Source organism: Monodelphis domestica, chromosome 8 (genome assembly GCF_027887165.1).
Source record: "Monodelphis domestica isolate mMonDom1 chromosome 8, mMonDom1.pri, whole genome shotgun sequence".
Classification (NCBI taxonomy): domain Eukaryota; kingdom Metazoa; phylum Chordata; class Mammalia; order Didelphimorphia; family Didelphidae; genus Monodelphis; species Monodelphis domestica.
In genome coordinates, this window is record NC_077234.1 from 189532221 (window position 1) to 189550732 (window position 18512).

The 18512-nt window shown below is 39.1% G+C and overlaps 1 protein-coding gene across 1 annotated transcript in view; it reads right to left on the bottom strand.

Moving 5' to 3' along the window:
- Nucleotides 1–8035: 8035 nt before the first annotated feature.
- The window catches only part of GCC2 (GRIP and coiled-coil domain containing 2), a 58114-nt gene continuing 47637 nt past the window's right edge, over nucleotides 8036–18512 (bottom strand). The window contains exons 21-23 of the mRNA XM_007501201.3: nucleotides 12235–12374; nucleotides 10624–10825; nucleotides 8036–9784 (exon numbers count right to left, since the gene is read on the bottom strand). Coding sequence (XP_007501263.2) covers nucleotides 9714–9784; nucleotides 10624–10825; nucleotides 12235–12374 — 413 coding nt within the window. The 3' untranslated portion in view covers nucleotides 8036–9713. The remainder of the gene's footprint in view (nucleotides 9785–10623; nucleotides 10826–12234; nucleotides 12375–18512) is intronic.

Sequence of the window (18512 nt, forward strand, 5' to 3'; positions counted from 1 at the left end):
TTTGATCATTCTATTACAAATCTGAATAATATAGAAATAGCTTTTGAGCCATAATACATATAAAGCCCAGTGGAAGGGCTTGTCAGTTCTGGGAGGGGAGGGAGAGAACATGAATCATGTGACCATGGACAATATTCTAAATCAATCAATAAATTTAATTTAAAATAATTATGACTTTGGGGATTATACTTACTACAGAATAAGAATTAGGCAGACAGTGCTATGTATAATAATATTGACAAATCGAAAACTTCAGAGACCACATTTTGGGGGAAAATGTTTAATTTCTTGTGCAATCATATATCTTACAATTATTACAATTATCTTAAACTGATATTAAAAAAAGAAACATGTGATTAAAGCTCAGGTCTCAAAAGTGCCTTAAATCTCTCCAGTAACTTGGCTGTGTAGAGTCTGGACTTGATTTCATTTGTTCAGGGAACTCCCATATGAGGAAACTCTGCACTTCAGCACTTTCTTTGCAATTTGTAGTCTTAGAGAATTGCCTAAAGCATATAGAAATTAAGTGATTTACTAGACATTTACTAGTTGCATGACCCTGGATAAGTCACTTAATACCGTCTAGGTTTCCTCATCTGTAAAATGAGTTGGAGAAGGAAATAGCAACCCTCTCCAGGATCTCTACAAGAAAATCACAAATCTGGTCACAGACAGACATGACCAAAATGACTGAGCAACAGCCACACTTTGTGTCATTTACTTTTTTCTACATCCTTGCACATACAGCTTCAATAAGTTTTTGGTTCTTACTGATGTCATATTGATCAGTGAGACAACTTGGCTGAAGTCCAGGCTTGTGAGCAGCTGCCCTCTCTGCTGCTTCCAGGTATGCTTTTTCACGTAACTACCTCTTTGACTAGAATTTAGGCATATAGCTCATTTTTAGGATTTCGTAGCTATGGGTTAAAAGGGTTCCTTCCAGAACCCTTACAACATTCACTATAACAATGCAGGTATGTCAAATGAAGGGCAGCCTTTATTTTGTCACTCAGAAAATGCAGAAAACACATCAAGGATTGCCAGTATTGCATAAACCATCAACATGATCACATCAGCTTCCAGAGATTTGTCCTTCCCACCAGGTTCTAAAGATCTCCATACCATGATTTGACTTTCATTTTGGAAGGAAACGAACTTATTAGTTGCTAGAAACATCCAGCATTCTGTGGAGTTCCTTTTTCCACAAGGATGCATAGAATTTCTCTAGTTTATTATCTCTGCCCTCAGATAGGAAATGAATTTAGGGCAACTATTCAGACAAGATCTAAACATTCCAGTGAGTCCCTTTTTTACCTTAGAGACCCAAACGTACACCCAGGCTTAGGGTACTAACTACTCTGAGCTCTTGGACTCCCCCAAAAAGGGAAATAAATATTTGGCATTATATGATAGACAACTCTCCTTTCTACTGGAATCATACCAGTTGAATAACTTTCATATTCATTGATAGAAAGGATCAGGTCTTTCATCCCTCCCAAAGTCATGGTTTTCATTCCTGGCTGCTACTTCTTTTTATATTTTTCTTCCTTATATTTCTTTTTATATTTTATATTTATATATTATTTTATATTTCTTTTTATATTTTTTACTATATATTTTTTGTATATGTATGTATATTTTATCATATTTTTGTTTGTTGATGCTTAACTTAGTTAATTAACTTAAAAAAGAAAAATGGGGAACTCTTTGAATTTGTTTCCTTAGCTTATAAGATTTTCAGGCCAGAAAGTTTGTTTCTAATTGTCTGTTTTATAAGTATATACAGTAGACAAATATTTTGGCTTGTTTTGTAGTATAGCCTACAGAAGCCCAATCTTACTAATCCCTGTGGGGAAAGATCAGCTAAAGGCATTAGCTGAGTGGAATTAAGTTCCATTTCCTTGGTGTGAATTAAAAATTGATGCTGCAGCTGATTTCAGTTGCTGATTTACTGTGAAAGCATTGGACCAAGATTAGAGCTCTGAATATAATTTAGGAATGCCATGTCATCACAATATTTGCACCCTGCTGAGTTTTGATTTTAAAGAAACGTGTTCAGATCTTAAAAGTTGTTTAAACTACATTTAAAAAAAAGGTATTTTCTTATCCAATAAAGAACACATTCTCTTAAGATCTCTTAGGAGTAAGACTGTGAGCTTTTTTCTCTAACTCTAATTTCTTTGTTGTTTTTGCTGGCAAGCTCATAATAAAAAAGATGTCATCTTTATTCTAATACAAATGTCTGAAGTATTGGAAAAGTTCAGTTTGAATAATAAAAATGGCCCCCAAACAACACTGTCTCCCTCCCTGGCTTCCTCCTTCCCCCTAGGAAAACAAAAAACATGTTTAGATGAAGGGTGTTTGGGTATTTTGATGTTTTGTTTCAAATCCCATAGTCAGTGCCTGCAAGACAAAGCAAAAATGGCAAAAATAAAAGCAAGCATTTGGGGCCTCTTCTCATGTATAATTCATAAGCTTAAAAAATTAAAAAGATTCAAAGAACTCTTCAGCAACCCAGGTAGAGGGAAGAGAGGGAAAAAGTCAGTTGAGTAGCTAGGGTTACTGCTAAAGCGAGTTAGAATTTGAAATCTTTTCTAACGTTAGTGGAGTGGCACGCCAACTTTGACTTCATGCTCTTCTCCAGTGTCCTCCAGCAGCAAAGTCGAGAAGAGAGGAAGGGAGGGTTTATGTTGTTAACTCAGAAATAACACAGCACGATCAAATAGTCAGAAAAACCAAGTCTTTAATCAGGAGAGGGAGAAGAGTCCGGCGCCACAACTTTTTCAGGGTATAAACCTTGGACTCTGGGAGTGCCACATTGCTAGATGATGACTTAGAGGAGCCATTAAAGTTGGGGACCTTAAATACCTTTCTAGGTGAAACATGGGAGCTGAGGAAGAGAGAGACAGTGGATTGACTTTACAATGGTAATAAAGGAAAATGGGGAGTTCCAGACAGGAATAACAGTGAGGGGCTGATGCTTTATAATGGACACAAAAGGGAAAGACCCAGCCAAGGGCTGGGCCACCTGGGTAAAGGACTTTGGCCTAAGAGGAGAAAACTTCGGGACAAAAGAGATCTACATCTTAAAGTCTGTTGTTAGTCTGAGAGGCAGCGAAGAAGTGGGACTTCCCCTCGGAGAAGAACTCTCTTGTGACCAGGTCCAAACCTGGGCTTTCTGCCTCCAAGCTAAGTAACCTGGGGATCACTAAATCTTTCTAAGGTATAAGTTTGGGGACTTCTAGACTCCACGTTGACAACATGCATGTGTGTGACGCGCGCGCACACACACACACACACACACACACACACTTCCCCTTAACTTATCTTTGTCAGCTTGAAGTATATGCTAAAAAGGGCCCTTAAGAACAACTTATTTCTGATCTTACTCCTGGGAAAAGTTGTACAAATCTCAAACATTTTGTAACCTTTGAACTTATAACACTAGTCCGCGGAGCAGCCGAATGGACTGTTTGGAGGGCGTCGTCTTGGACCTCTGTTTTGCGGGTTGCAGTTGCACGGCTTCCTTAAAACGGGCGCCGAATGCATCTTTAGTCTGTTTTTGAGGCCGGCTCGGCATCCTCCCGGGTTGGTCTTGGCCGGATGTTGCCGTTCAGAGGGTTGCTTTGGCGGCGGCGCTTTCCTTGCCCAGCCGGCTGTCCCAGTGGACGTCTTCCTCTAGGGTTGAAGGCACGTCGCTGGTGGTACGTACCTATCAGAACACCAACGTCTCTCTTCTACCTTCTAGGAGAGCCAAGAGGAAATCTCCACATTTCTATGGATCGGCACGTAACAAACATCACAGAGAATCGCAGCGTTCTAGGGAAGACCCGGCATCCTGTGCCCCATCCAATAGCATCGCAAAAGAACACTTGCCTCATCGCTCTTAACGACCACTAGTTTGGTGCTGAACGAGGGTCTCACCATCTCTTTTGGGTAAAAGATTAATAGTCACGTTGGCGGGTGGAAAGCGCAAAACCAGCTTGTGCTCATTTCATTTCTAACGACGGGGATAGGGAAAAGCAGGCCATTGAAGAATAAAGGCAGCACCTTCACTGTTCCGAGTTCCTCTCTTGCTGGGTTTCTTCTTGTCCTTTAACGTTCCGCTCGGTGAAGACTTCTTTCAAAGTCTTCCCGGATCTCTTCCTTGGCCAAGCCTTTTCCCTCCTCAGACTGACATAATACTTTGCACCTCTTCATGCACGTCTCATGGAGTTATGGAGTATTTTAGGTACCTGCGTCTGTGTTATTCCCGTTTGAGACTGTAAGATCCCTGACCGGGCCCACGTCTGTCTTAAGGTTCCCATCTCTCCCAATATTATGTGGGTTTCCCTTCAGAGCACTGGCCAGGAAAGTTCATTATTATTTTTTGTAAACAGGTTTCTCACTGAAAAAAAAAAAGCTTTCTTTATATAGTACTTGCTGTGTCAGGCTTTCTGCTAAGCACTTTATGATAGCACCCTAGGAGGGAAGTGCTATGATTATTCCCATTGTTCGGATGAGGAAACTGAGGCAGAAGTGCTTTGGCGAAAGGCCTACAGCCAAGCGTCCAAAGTGGAATTTGAACTTGGCTCTTTCTGACTCCAGGTGTAGCAACTTATCCGCTCTGCCACCTAGCGGCCAAAAATGAAACAAAGCAAAAAGCAAACATGAGGAAGTCCAGCAGCCTTCGGGGTCACCAGCCTGGGAAGCAATTTCCGGTAGAAAACAGCAAGTTCCAAACTCCGGAATAGGTTTTCTGTACTGATGGTCTGAAGGGAAACCACACACTCTTACACACGGTATTTAAACCGCAACTTAGGAATATGACTACGGAATCTAACCAAAATGCAGGACCAGCAAGTGCTGGAAACACCTTTATCCTCAGAAACTAACTCCTCCCCAACACTCTCCAACAGCGGAGCAGTGAGAATCCGGAGCCCCAGGAATGGTGCTCGGCTCCCTTGGGGCCTGCCAGCTGGCTGCTTCCTTTAATTGGCCAAGTCATTCCGGACTGAGGCACGAAGGGCAGGCCGCGGTTGGGCAAAGGTGTTGCAGAGAGAGCGCGGCATATTTCTTTCATGAAACCGTTCTCTGGGGGGACGCCCACGTTGGTAGTGATTCTTCCTGCCTCATCATCCTTTCGGGGGTCGTTATGTAGAACTTCTTGTAGTCCCAGGGCAGATTCTCTCGCGTCTGACGGAGCCCATCTCTCCCCGTGCTGAGCCTTTTTCTTTTTTCCCTGCCCACTTGGAGCGCTTCTGGAAAGATGCAGGTTATCGTTCAATGAGGATAGGCCGGCCGAGCAGATGACAGCGCCTCCTCCATGGCCTCAGCCGTCAAATGGAGCTCACACGTGTACCAGCGGCTACAGTGTTGTTTTGGGGATTAAAATGGCACCTGTAGTACACTTCGCACGCCCCAGCGCTACAATACCAACGCTTTCCACAAGTTACAGGTGCCGCCTTGTTTACACTTTCCTCACCCACTACTGCATTTGGAAGGCCCCTGTTGTCTTGCGGATTACAAACGAGTACGTAGTAGGCACGGAGTAAATGTTTATGGATCGATCAGAGAAGCTGTGACGTGCCTGTGCTCAGACACCGCCAGGAAGTGGCTGAGATGCCACCGTTCGACCCGAGCTAAACACCGTTCGTGAAAATATTCCGCCTCTCCAGAACTCTCATTTAATTCTATATAACACGTCAACACGATAGTTTACAAGTGTATTAATACATAAAAGGAGTGACGCACTCTGCAATACATAATTATACAACAGCTAACATGTAATAGCTAAAACATTGAGTTCAAAATTCTTTCCTTTCCTTCTTCCCCTCCCTTCCCCGAGTCAGTAATTCGATATAGATTCTACAATACATAGATTCTCTATGGCCAGGTTGTGGAAGAGCACCCACCCATCGCTCCCCCAAACCTCATAAAAACAGAGTGAGAACCAGCAGGCTTTGATCCGCATTCCCTCTCCATCAGCTTCCTCTGGGACGTGGATGGCGTTTTTCATCGCGAGTCCTTCAGAAGGGCACTGTGGCATGGCCGAGAATGCTGAAGTCTTTTCCAGTTGATCTTCATATCGTTTTGATACGAGGGCGCACCATGTTCTCCTGGTTCTGTTCCCTTCGCTTTGCATCAGTGCATGCAAGTCTCTTCGGTTTTTTCTGAAACCTTCTTCTTCCCGCTCCTCTTATGCCCTACTATTCCCTTACAACCATAGACCACAACTTGTTCAGACAGTCCCCGCTTGATGAACATCTTCTCAGTTTCCAATCCTTTGCCACACACACACCCACCCCCCCACTCCCCCCCACCCCCCCCCCCACACCCACCCCCACCCCCACCCCCCCCCCCACACCCACCCCCACACCCACCCCCCCACACCCACCCCTTACATTTTTGTAAAAACAGATGCATCCCTCTTTTTAGAAATCTTTTTGGCATCCAGACCTAGTAACGGCCTGCAGATTTACAGCTCTGTTAATGTGACATAAGCACAATTCTCTCTCTAGCTCCTACCTTATTTGGTCATAACTTCTTCCCTTATTCTGACAGGCAAGCTAATTCATGCTCCCCCACGTGGCTTCAGGCATTACTCTAGGTCTACATCACATATTCTCTGTGACTGTAGCTGGGCGGAGACGCTGACCTATCTGTACCCAGCTTCTGCCGTACCATTTTCGTTTTTCCAGAAGACTTTGCCAAATAATAAGTTTTTGTCCCTGAATCTTGAATCTTTAGGTTTACAGACATGAGACTGCTATCGCCATTGATTACTGTGCATTGTGCACCGTACCTATTTCAGTGATCCACTCCTCTATTTCTTAGCCCATAGGAGATTGTTTTGATAAATACTGCTGTATGATACAGTTTGACATCTGGTTTGGCTGGGCCACCTTTCTTCATATTTTTTTCATTAATTTCCTTGATATTCTTGACCTTTTGCTCTTCCAGATGAATTTCTTTTTCTAGCTCTAAAAGATAATTTTTTGGTCGTCTGATTAGTATGGCACTGAATAAAATTTAGGCAGAATTGCTTTTTTTTAATGATTTGGTCCAGCAATTAAGTTTTTTCCAGTGGTTTAGATCTGACTCTGTATTCGTACAGTTCTTGTGTTTGAGTTGGCTAGGAGACTTCCAAATACTTTAAGGTCTTCAAAGTGCTTTATGTATGTTACTCATTTGATTCTCATTATTATCTCCATTTTACAGGTGAGGAAATGGAGAAACAGAGAAGTTAAAGTATTTGCCTGCAACTACATGGCTAAATGTCTGAGATAGGATTTGAACTTGGGCCTTTCTAACACCAACTCCTGTGTTTTATCCATAAGTGCCACTTAGCTTGCTGTGAATACAGAAAGTCCACCTAGGAAGTTAGTTGAATTCTTGTGGCTACCTGGTTGGGCCAGGTGCTGCTGGGTAGCCATTCATTTGTAAAGGACCTATATAAAGTAACAGAATCTTGACTAGAGAGCTGCCTGCAAAGTGTCATGAAGATTTCTTAGCTTAACATGCTTTTCTTTGTCACCTATGAAAACAAAATAAAAATCAGGCTAAAAGGCCTTCTGAAAATTCAACAACATGTAGAGAGCTAAGATGGAACATAATTCATATTTGAAAATTAAAACTCAAAACTCATTCCATTCTATTTTCAGAGGTCTCATTCACTGATTAAAAGATCTTCAAGTATGTGTTTTCTTTAAAAGGTAATTTTAAAGTAACATGAATTACAACTTCACATATTCTTTCTAGAGGGGTAGGTAGTTTTGGTTAGACGGAGAGTTTGGTCACAATTTTACCAAAGTTCATTTAGAATAATATAACTTAGATATGTATACTTTATATTCTTAGATATTTTAAAACTAGACATCTTGTCTAATTCAATGTCTATCAAAGGAACAATAATCACTCATTTCCCAAAATCCAACCCTGGAATTCCAATATACCAAATATTCCAGCTCTTATTAAGGGCAGGAGTAGCTGTAATCTAAGAATTAATCCAAAACTCCCAAAGAGATGATATTAATAAAAAATTTAGCAGCAAAAATGTGTAACACATTAAAACATGTTTAATAAGCGATTATTAAAATAATCATAACTTTTCATTACCGAAAGTCTCAAAGAATATCTTCCCCTGTAATTAAATGAACTATTTTATGTCATGCAAAAAGGATTTTTATTACATTCATGAATACAGACTCAATCTTTCAATACAAGTATGTCTATGATTCACAAATCTGAGGGTCAGTTGGAAATTAAAATTTCTTCAAATACTATCAGTTTTACATTGTATGCTACTGGCATACTTATATTCACAGTTTTCAAAGTAAGAAAAAGAAATGTTTATTAAACTTCAGTTCTGAAATAAATGCATATAATGACACATTCACTAGTTTTGGTCTGTTCTAAAACATATGACAAAAGCCACTTAGAAGGAAAATTTCTTAAAAGAACAAACTCAACAAGTCAGCAGCATATTTTCACTTAAACTTGTTTGGAAGTTAATGTTCTAGTAAACAAAGTGCAAAGTCAGTTCTCCACTGAGATTTTTAAAGTTAAAAGTACAAATCAACAGGTTTAAAGAACTTCATGAAACTGGTTGTATGTTGACATTACTAAATAGCAAACTATTTTTCATCAGATTGCTCTCAATTTTAAGATTTAATAATACAATGTTGATTTTATTAGCCAATTGAACACACCTGAAAGAATCAGAAGACAGCAACCACTCTTATTCACAGAGACTGTGGATCATCTACAAATTAGACAGGAAGCCTCCAACAAGCCTTCCCCCAAGGAGCCAGTGCTCTTTTTTCATTTCTAAATTATTAGAAAGCCTATGGGGGGCTCTACATTCTGCAGGAATATAAGAATCCCCCTTAGGCTGTTTCATTTAAATATAAGGCTGAATTCTATGGCTCTAAGGGTCCACATTCTCAGTGACCTGGAGGGGTGGGGATGGGAGAGTGGAAAAGAGATAGAACAAGTTGGTAATAATTTAACCAAACTTTCAATACACACTGAAGGCTTACAATAACTTAAAAGAATGGAAAAGGTTATCATGCAATAAAAGCCATTTTTGTTTTGATTCACTGTTTTATCATCTAATCTAATTAAACTTTTATTTTTGTAGCCAAACCAAATAACTGAAATAACATTATGTTGATATTTTGAACACATTTTAAAACACGTGTGAGGAATTTGGTAAACTAGCCTCATAATTCATTTGCAGTATTTTCATTGTCACTTAAATTCAGGAATAACTTGTCAAATGTTCCTAATATACATTTTTCTTCATATCTTTAATTGCTATTAATTTTGCTGCCAATTAATTTAAGGCAACACTACCTCCTGTAAGCAATTTCAAACGCCCTAAATTCCAGTTCTGTTACGGGACCAAAACTTGGGCTTACAGTATTCCTACTTAGGAACAACAGGATCCAGAGGCCTAAAGAATGAGAGAATAGGCGCCCTCTTTCAATCTCTTCTGACAGCTTAATTAAAAGAGCCAAAAAAGGTGGCCTTGGTAGCACAGCCAATCTTTGAAGGACCGATATCTGACACGACCTTCAAGTTGCTGTTGATGTATTTTTTTGCCTACATAAATCCTGTTTAGTCACACACAAATTCACAAAAGAAACAAAAGGACTTCATGTTTTGGAGTTATTTTTGTCACAAATATTCTATTTGGTTACCAGCTTGAAAAACATTTTCTTTTCACCCAGTTATCGAAGGCCTGACCAACTATGTAGATAGGATGCCCATCCAGAGGGTCGAGACGTACTTTCTTCTTCACCTTTATAGAGAAAAAAAAATCTACTGAAATGCTTCTGTAACAAAGATAAGCATACATTAACTAGAAACAAGGCAACCAAAAATTTACTATGATTGGTTACTTCCAAAGGGATTCTATGGTTTACATTTTATCCTAAGTCCATTAGTTATATTAAAATTCTATTTTTTGGTATAACACAACTTATTCTCACTGAAGGAGAATAGTAATAGTCATTCAAATTATTAATTCATGAGAATTCTTTTCAACTTTAAAACAATGTTGTGGAAACAAAATAAACACGAAAATTTAAAAAGCCTAATCTGAAAATCTAGTCATAGGAATTAAGAACGGATTCTTCTTTAAATATACATGGAAACAGTACATGACCACAAGAACTATTATTCAGAAGAGTAATTCTCTCATATACTTGTTTCCCCAATATTTATCCACTTTGCCCTTGCTTCTGAAGAGATACTTTCCCAGAAAGCTTGACATTTTTGGCACATTTTTCAATCCAAACTGCAAAGAGATTTGAAATGAATATTTCACTTGTGTTAATCTTCTTTCAATAACAAAATTTTAAAAAGGATAATGCTATCTTTACCGGAAAACCAAAATTCTTCAGCAATTCTGTACTGAAGGATAATATTCATGCTCTGGGTGGCACACTAAATGTCCATGAAACTGCTAGAGATTGTGTTCCTAACTTTTCTGGGTACATACTTGAAGCTGAATAGCTTAAGAGTTGAAATCTCCCATAACTATCTGATATATGGCACATGTGTATAAACGATGATCTCTACATACTGACAAGTTATTTTCCAAGTCTGACTTTCAGGGAAAAATGTCATCTCACCGACCTTGAGCAATTGCAATCAGCTTTCCTTTCTCTTCGGGGCTGAGCTGCAGCATTGTGTCGATGACAGGAAGAAGTCTCTCTCTTTCACTCCCTGCTTTTAGAAATATGAACTGAAGCAGGACATTCTTCAAGTACTCTAAATTAGCTACAGACTTCTCCCGCTCCTGGTTCCTTTCCAATCTTCTTACTTCACTTTTGAGAAGCTGTAAAGAAAAACAGATACGAACACAGGAATAAAGGCAGGGAATGGCCTTTGGTTCAGAGGGCTCAAACGGCCATTGCATAAACTTTAGCCAAACTTCGCCACAGACCAGCCCCATCATGCTATCATGGAAAACATAGGCAAAAAGTCGCACTCTCTGCACAGTATGTACGTCTGCTTCATCCACACGTATTCCTAAAGGCTTAAAAACCACGGTGTGCAGGAGTGCCGTGCTGAGCTTGCGGCTGTGCGCCAAATCTGTCCGGGGGCAAAGCTGCTGTAGGAACTGCATGGCCTTAAAGAGGCTACAATCGATGCTCTATCTCAAAAATGAACAACAGGGAAATCGGTTTTGAGTGATAATACATGTATAGTGGAATGGCTTGTCAACTCTGGGAGGAGGGATGGAAGAGGGAAAGGAGACAATGCGAATCATGTAACCATGGAGAAAAATTAAAAAACAAAAAAAACAAAGACTAAAAAAAGAGTTCTATAATCTAAAGTTTTTAAACTTAAATCTCATCATTTTCCTCAAAATCTTTCCTGTTCAAATTAAATTAAAAAAAAAAACTAACCCCCCCCCCAAAAAAAACCAAAAACTAAACTAAAAAAACAAAAACAAAATAAAGTTCAAACGTTTTTATTTGGCCCTGAAGGCCTTCTACAACTTGTCAGCATACTCCTTCTAGTCCCTTCCCTCCCCCCCTCCCCCCACCCTGGACCTTCTGTCTTAAGAGTTAATCCTGTGTATTGGTTCCAAGGCAGAAGAGCAGTAAGGGCTAGGCAATGGGGGTCAAGTGACTTGCCCAGGGTCACACTGCTAGGAAATAACTGAGGCCAGAGTTGAACCTAGGACCTCCTGTTTCCAAGCCTGACTCTCAATCCACTGAGCCGCCCAGCTGCCTTCTCCTTTTAGTCTTAACTGATTATATGGCTAACCTGGTCCACTCCTCTCTAAAGTTCACCATGTTCCCCTTATTGTGTTCAACTCTTACCCATTCTTTAAAACTTCATCCCGATGCCATCTCATCCTTAAGCCTCTCTATGGGTAGATAAAAATCTCCCACCGTAGATTTTAGACCAAGGCACTGGGTTTTGCATTTCTCAAAAAAAAGACGACACATCCTGTGTAATGCTATTATAGTCACCTACTCGCTTTGTCCATGAGGGAGAGCTACCTTTTATAGCTTTCTTATGTGCTTACAACAGTGCTCTGCACACAGGAGATGCCCAACCAATACTTGAATGAATGCTTCTTGGATTTCAAGTAGTTCATGGTTTACAGCTATTCTATACATAAAACACATGGCATAAGTTTTTGGTGAAGAGGCGCTCAATGGGCATGACATACAAAGAATGCTTAAAAATATCCACATGGTTTCACTGGTGCCTGGACGTGGTCAGACTCACCTTAATTTGCTCCATAAGAATTGCATTGGTTGCTTCAGTTTCCCGAAGGAGACCATTCAAATGGTCAGCACTCTTTGTGGTAGAATTAAGCTTCTGAACCAATTCCTCTTTGGTGAGTTCTTCATGCCACAAAGGAGGCTCTGTAATTTTATTTTTTGAAGATTAATTTCCAAAATAAAATATATTTATCTTTGCTAAGTCACATCTCTTCTCGGGGTCTCGTCTATAAAACATGGGTAGAGCTAAGGTCCCTTTAAATACTTTTAAAATATTATGATCTCTAAATAGAAGATTTTTTAATCCAATGGAGGGCTTGAAGAACTGCTTTAGGGATTCCTAAGCCTAGTCTTTTTTTGTTTTTAGTTCAAATATTCATTCATTCATGCACTGCTTACTTGACCACTTTCTTTCACTTCTTTGCGCCTTTAACCAGATCAGAGTTGTCATTATTAAACAGTCAAATGATGGTCTAGGTCTACCATCCATTTATTCAATGAATTTTTATTAGAAAGATTACTTTGAAGTGAAAAAAAGGAAAAAGCCCCAACAAGTAAGATAGTTTTCTGTCTTCAAAAAACTTAAAGTGTCCAGGGTTAGTCTGGGTGAGCGTGAGTTCTAATAGCCTTTGCGCTGCAGTCTGGTAAACTTTTACCATTACAACTTTTTATCAAAACTGTTATTGATCTTCCAGCCATTTGTCTTCCTAAAAACTGGAAATATCATGTTACTTATAATCTAGTAAGGGAAACTCAGCAGGGCTGCTGCTGCCCACACACTCCCAGTGGACCTTGTGACTTGCCATCTTTGACTGCCGGCTCAGTGACAGCACTGCCTAAGCACTCCCAGCCTGTGCTCATAAGACTATGAGGAAACCACAATGATTACTAATGGAGTCTGCCACACAGCCAACCATTATTCACTGATTAAATTCTGAATGCAAACATTGCTAAGGTTTAAAAAAATCCCCCAGGGGGCAGCTGGGTAGCTCAGTGGATTGAGAGTCAGGCCTAGAGATGGGAGGTCCTGGATTCAAATCTGGCCTCAGCCACTTCCCAGCTGTGTGACCCTGGGCAAGTCACTTGACCCCCTTTGCCTAGCCCTTACCACTCTTCTGCCTTGGAGCCAATACACAGTATCGACTCCAAGACGGAAGGTAAGGGTTTAAAAAAAAAATCCCTCACCTTCCAACTTAGAATCAATACTGTATTGGTTCCAAGGCAGAAGAGCAATAAGGGCCAGGCAATTGGTGGTTCAGTGAGTTAGCCAGGGTCACACAGCTAGGAAGTGTCTGATGCTAAATCCCATCTCTCGGCCTGGCTCTCAATCCACTGAGCCCTCTAGCTGTCTCCATTTATACAAAATTTTAAGGAAAGAAGTTAATTGTTAAATAAAGGAAACAATATCACTAGTTCTGAATCTAGGAGACAATTCTGGAATCCTATGAAAGCTAATAAAACTTTTAGCTTATAAATAGGGACAATAATTAATTATTACTTTTTAATCTGGGGGAGTGGGGAGACCAGACTCATAACTTCATTGGTAGAAGAAATTCCAAGTGAGGAAACTCTCAAATCGATGTAGCGAGGACCCTGTGCAGGGCTCTAAGAGAATGTAACTTTTACAGATATGCTCTATTATATTGATATTGTTCTTATTATTGAACCAGTCCTGCATTTATAGTATAAATCCCACATGGTCATAGTATATGATCCTTGTGATATACTGTTGTAATCTCCTTGCTAGTATTTTATTGAAAAATTTTTGCATCAGTTAGGGGAATTGGTCTAGTTTTCTTTCTGTTTTTACTCTTCCTAGTTTAGGTATCAGCACCATATTTATGTCATAAAAGGAATGGTAGGTCTCTTTCTTTGCCTATTTTTGTCAATAGTTTAAATAGCATTGGAATTGTTTTTTAAATGTTTATTTTATATTATTATTATTATGTCTAAAAAACCCTTACCTTCCTTCTTGGAACCAATACTGTATATTGGTTCCAAGGCAGAAGAGTGGTAAGGGCTAGGGAACGGGGGTTAAGTGACTTGCCCAGGGTCACCCAGTTGGGAAGTGTCTGAGGCCAGATTTGAATCCAGGACCTCTCACCTTTAGGCCTGGCTCTCAATCCACTGAACTACCCAGCAGCCCAAGAATTCACTTGTCAATCTAGTTGGTCCTTGGGATTTTTTCTTAGGGAGTTCATAGATACCTTGTTCAATTTCTTTTTCTAAGATGCAGTAATTTAAATGTTTTATTTCCTCTTCTATTAATCTGGGCAAATTCTTGTAAATATTCATCCATTTTGCTTAGATCATTATTTTTACAGCCATATAATTGGGCAAAATAGCTCCTGATAATTGCTTTAATTTCCTCTTCACTGGTAATGAAGTCATCCTTTCTGTTTTTTAAAATGGTAAATTAGGCTTTTTAAAAACCAAATTAACCAATAGTTTATCCATTTTATTATTTTATTCTTCTCCCCATAAATCAGTTCCTAGTTTTATTTATTAAATGGTTTTCTTTCCATTTTATTAGTCTCTCCTTTGATTTTCAGGATTTCTAATTTGTGTTTAACTGAGGATTTTTAATTTGTTCTTTTCCTAATTCTTTTAGTTATATGCTTAATTCACTGAGATGATCTTTTTCTATTTTATTGATATGAGATAAAATTTCCACTAGGTACTCTTTGGCTGCATCCCATAAATTGTTATCTTGTCTCGTAATTTTCTTTAAACAAATAATTACTTCTATGATTTGTTCTTTGATTCACTCAGTCTTTAGGATTAGATTAGTTTCCAGTTATTTTTTAATCTATCCACAGCCCTTTGTAATTTTTATTTGTATGTGTATTTTTGTAATTTTTATTTGTAATGATCAGTGCAAGAGAGGAAATTGGAATCTTTCATCAGGGGTGAATGGCAGAAAAGGTGGTTAGAGAGTGAGGCATGCTGGGAAAACAAAGTGACCTGAGAAAGACCTATATGGAATTCTGGGCCCTTTGAGCTGAGATCTTGACCAGGCAGGATGTGTTTCCTAACCGACGATCTCACCGAGAGCCTAAGAGAATATCTTGTGTCAATATTCAAGTTCTTCTGCAGAGCCGTCATCTGTCTAATCTCTCCAACAGCATCTCTTCTGAAGAGAAGATCCCTCAAACCCCGAAAGGGGGCCGTGGACTCACTAAGGAGAGACCGTGGTTCTCTTTCCCCTCCAACTGTCTTGACCTATCTATTTATAGATTCTTTAGGCTATATATATACATATATATATAAATAGTTTGAACTATTTAGTTGGGGATAGGGAAGGAGAAACCTAAGTCTGCTAAATTAAGCTGCCTAGGTGAAAGACCGTATTAGAATACCATTAGGGATACCGAGTCCCACTTTCCATCTCCCAACTTGCCTTTGGTTTCATCATTAAAACTTATAAACCACAGTCAGATTTGTTAAGCTCCTTGAGGAGGTATCTGAATTAAGATCAACAGAGAGCCATTTTTTTTGCCACTGAGGCAAAGCTTCCACTGAGGTTTGTCTCCGGATCCTCTCTGTGCCTGGGAACCTGGGATTACCTTTGGGTTTATTTGGTAGGGGAGACCTCTCCACCACCATTTCTCCTCAGGGAACCTCACTATACCTGTGTAGCAACTGTCAACAGCCTCTCTCAGGGAGGGTGAAAGGGGAATAGGTGCTAGCTCATTCAAGCTTATGCTCTCTCCCACATTCAGATCCTTCTCCAGAAACTCCTGATAGAGCCTTTATTTTAATCTCCCAAACCACCATTGTTACGTATTGCATGAATGATCTGAAAAGGATACATTTAGTACTTCTGCTTTACTGCATTTAGTCTTGAAGTTTTAATGTCCTAATACATGGTTAATTCTTGTGTGCCATGTACTGCTGAGAAAAAGGCATATTCCTTTCTATTTCCATTTAATTTCCTCCAGAGGTCTATCATATGTAATTTTTCTAAAATTTTATCTACCTCGTCAACTTGTCTTTTTTTTTTTTTGCTTATTTTTCGTTCATTTGCTTTTGACAGGGGAAAGTTTGAGTTCCTTCACTAGTACAATTATACTGCCTATTTCCTCTTGCAACTCCTACACCTTTAAAAATTTTGGATGATATACCATCTGGTACATATATGTCAAGCATTGATGTTACTTCATTATCTATGGTACCTTTTACCAAGTTGTAGTTTTCTTTGTTGTATCTTTTAATTAGATCTATTTTTGCTTTTGCTTTGTATGAGATGATTGTTCCTCCTGCTTTTTTAAACTTCAGCTAAAGTATAATAGATTCTGTTCTAGCCCCTTACTTTTACTCTGTCTCTCTCTGCTTTAAACATGTTTTTTGTAGACAACATATTATAAGATTTTGGTTTTTAATCCATTCTGCTATTTGTTTTTGTTTTATGGGAGAATTTTTTCTATTCGCTCCAGTTATGATTACTTTTCCCTATATTTTCCCGATTTTTAATTTTTCCTTCTTTCCTTTTATCCTATCCCTTCTCATCAAGTATTTTGCTTCTGATCACAATCTTTCCCAATTTGCCTTCTCTTTCTCTTATCCCCCTCTACTTCTTCCTCTCCCTATAGGTAAGATAGATTCTTATACCCAACTGAGTGTGTATGTCATTCCCTCTGAGTCAATTTTCATGAGTTACCTGCCATACTCTGCCCTCAAACTTCCCTTTCATTATAATAGCAATTCTGTGTCTCTTTTATGTGAGATAATTTATCTCATTCTACCTCTCCATTCTCCCAGAGCATTTTTCTTTCTTATCCTCAGTTTTTTTGGGGGGTAGGGGAAGAAGGATATCATTCTATCACATTTGACTTACTTTCGTGTCTTCTATATTATACTCTGTGAAGAGTGGATTTGGCTCTCCCCTGATTGTAACAATGAAGGTACTTAAGCTCTTTCCTGATTGTGAAGATTTAAATTACAACTGGTCTAGTTTTAGATTTGAATCCCCATTAAGTGTAAACACTTAAGTATGGAGACCTGCCTATTTTCAGATTCAATCACAAAAAGTGCACACATGGTACTTAAAAAGTTAAGTATGAAGATCTGCCCATTTAGATCTAATCACCCAAAGTGCAAATATCCCACTTAATCATGAAGTGGGAGGTCTGTGACCCATGTGTGTGATAGGGGTAACAGAATTGACTAACTGCTTTCTGGGCAGTCCTAGAGCAGAGCATCAGCTGTGATTGGTAGACATGAAATTAGGGGAAGTGACACAAGAGAAAAATGCCTTTAAAGAGAGAGTGCTACATAGAATTTGGGGATTCTTGGAGCAGAGTTTCAACTTAGACTTCTGCTGGAGTTCAATTCTTCATGCTTTTGAGTTGAGGCTGGTGAAGAGGGGCAGAAGAATCTGCTGACTGGACTGACATTTGGTGAGTGAAAAGCTGACTATTAATTGCTGGATTTTCTGAAGAGACTTCCCAGGTCCTCGGCTTTGCTGAGGACGGCTGAAACTAATTCTCCCTGCCCAGAGGGGAGTGCTCAGGCTAGATATCTTACCTTTTTCTCTAATTTCTTGTTTCACTCTACATTTTGTAAATAAATTGTAAATAAAATCTCTTTGGAATTAAATTCCTGGTGATCAACCTCTTAAATGATCAAATCCAACCCTTTAAAAAATAACCCCTTTTCCTCCCTTACAATTCCTTCTAATTGCCATAATAGTGATACGATTCTTAAAGAGTTACAAGTATCTGCTTCCCAAATAGGCATATAACCAATTTAACCTTATTGAATACATTATGTTTTCTCTTTCCTGTTTACTTTTTTATGCTTCTCTTGAGTCTTATATTTGAAAATCAGATTTTATGTTCAGCTTTGGTCTTTTCATCAAGTATACTTGAAAATCCTTTCTTTCATTAAATTCCTATGTATTCTCCCCCGCACCCCCAAGATTATATTCATTTTTGCTGGATATGTGATTGTGGTTGTAATCCTAGTCCCTTTGCCTTCTAGATTGTGATATTCCAGACCCCTGATTCTTTAATGAAGAAGTTGTTAAATCTTGTGCAATCCTGACTGTAGATCCATGATATCTGAGTTGTTTCTTTTGGGCTTCTTGTAGCATTTTCTCCTTTGCCTGGGGGTTCTAGAATTTGGCTATACTATTCATGAGTGTTTTCATTTGGGGATCTCTTCAGGGGGTGAGATTAATAGATTTTTTCAATTTCTATGTTACCTTCTGGTTCTACGAAATCAAGGCAGTTACGTTTGATAATTTCTTATAATATAATGTCTAGGCTCTTTTTTTGAGTA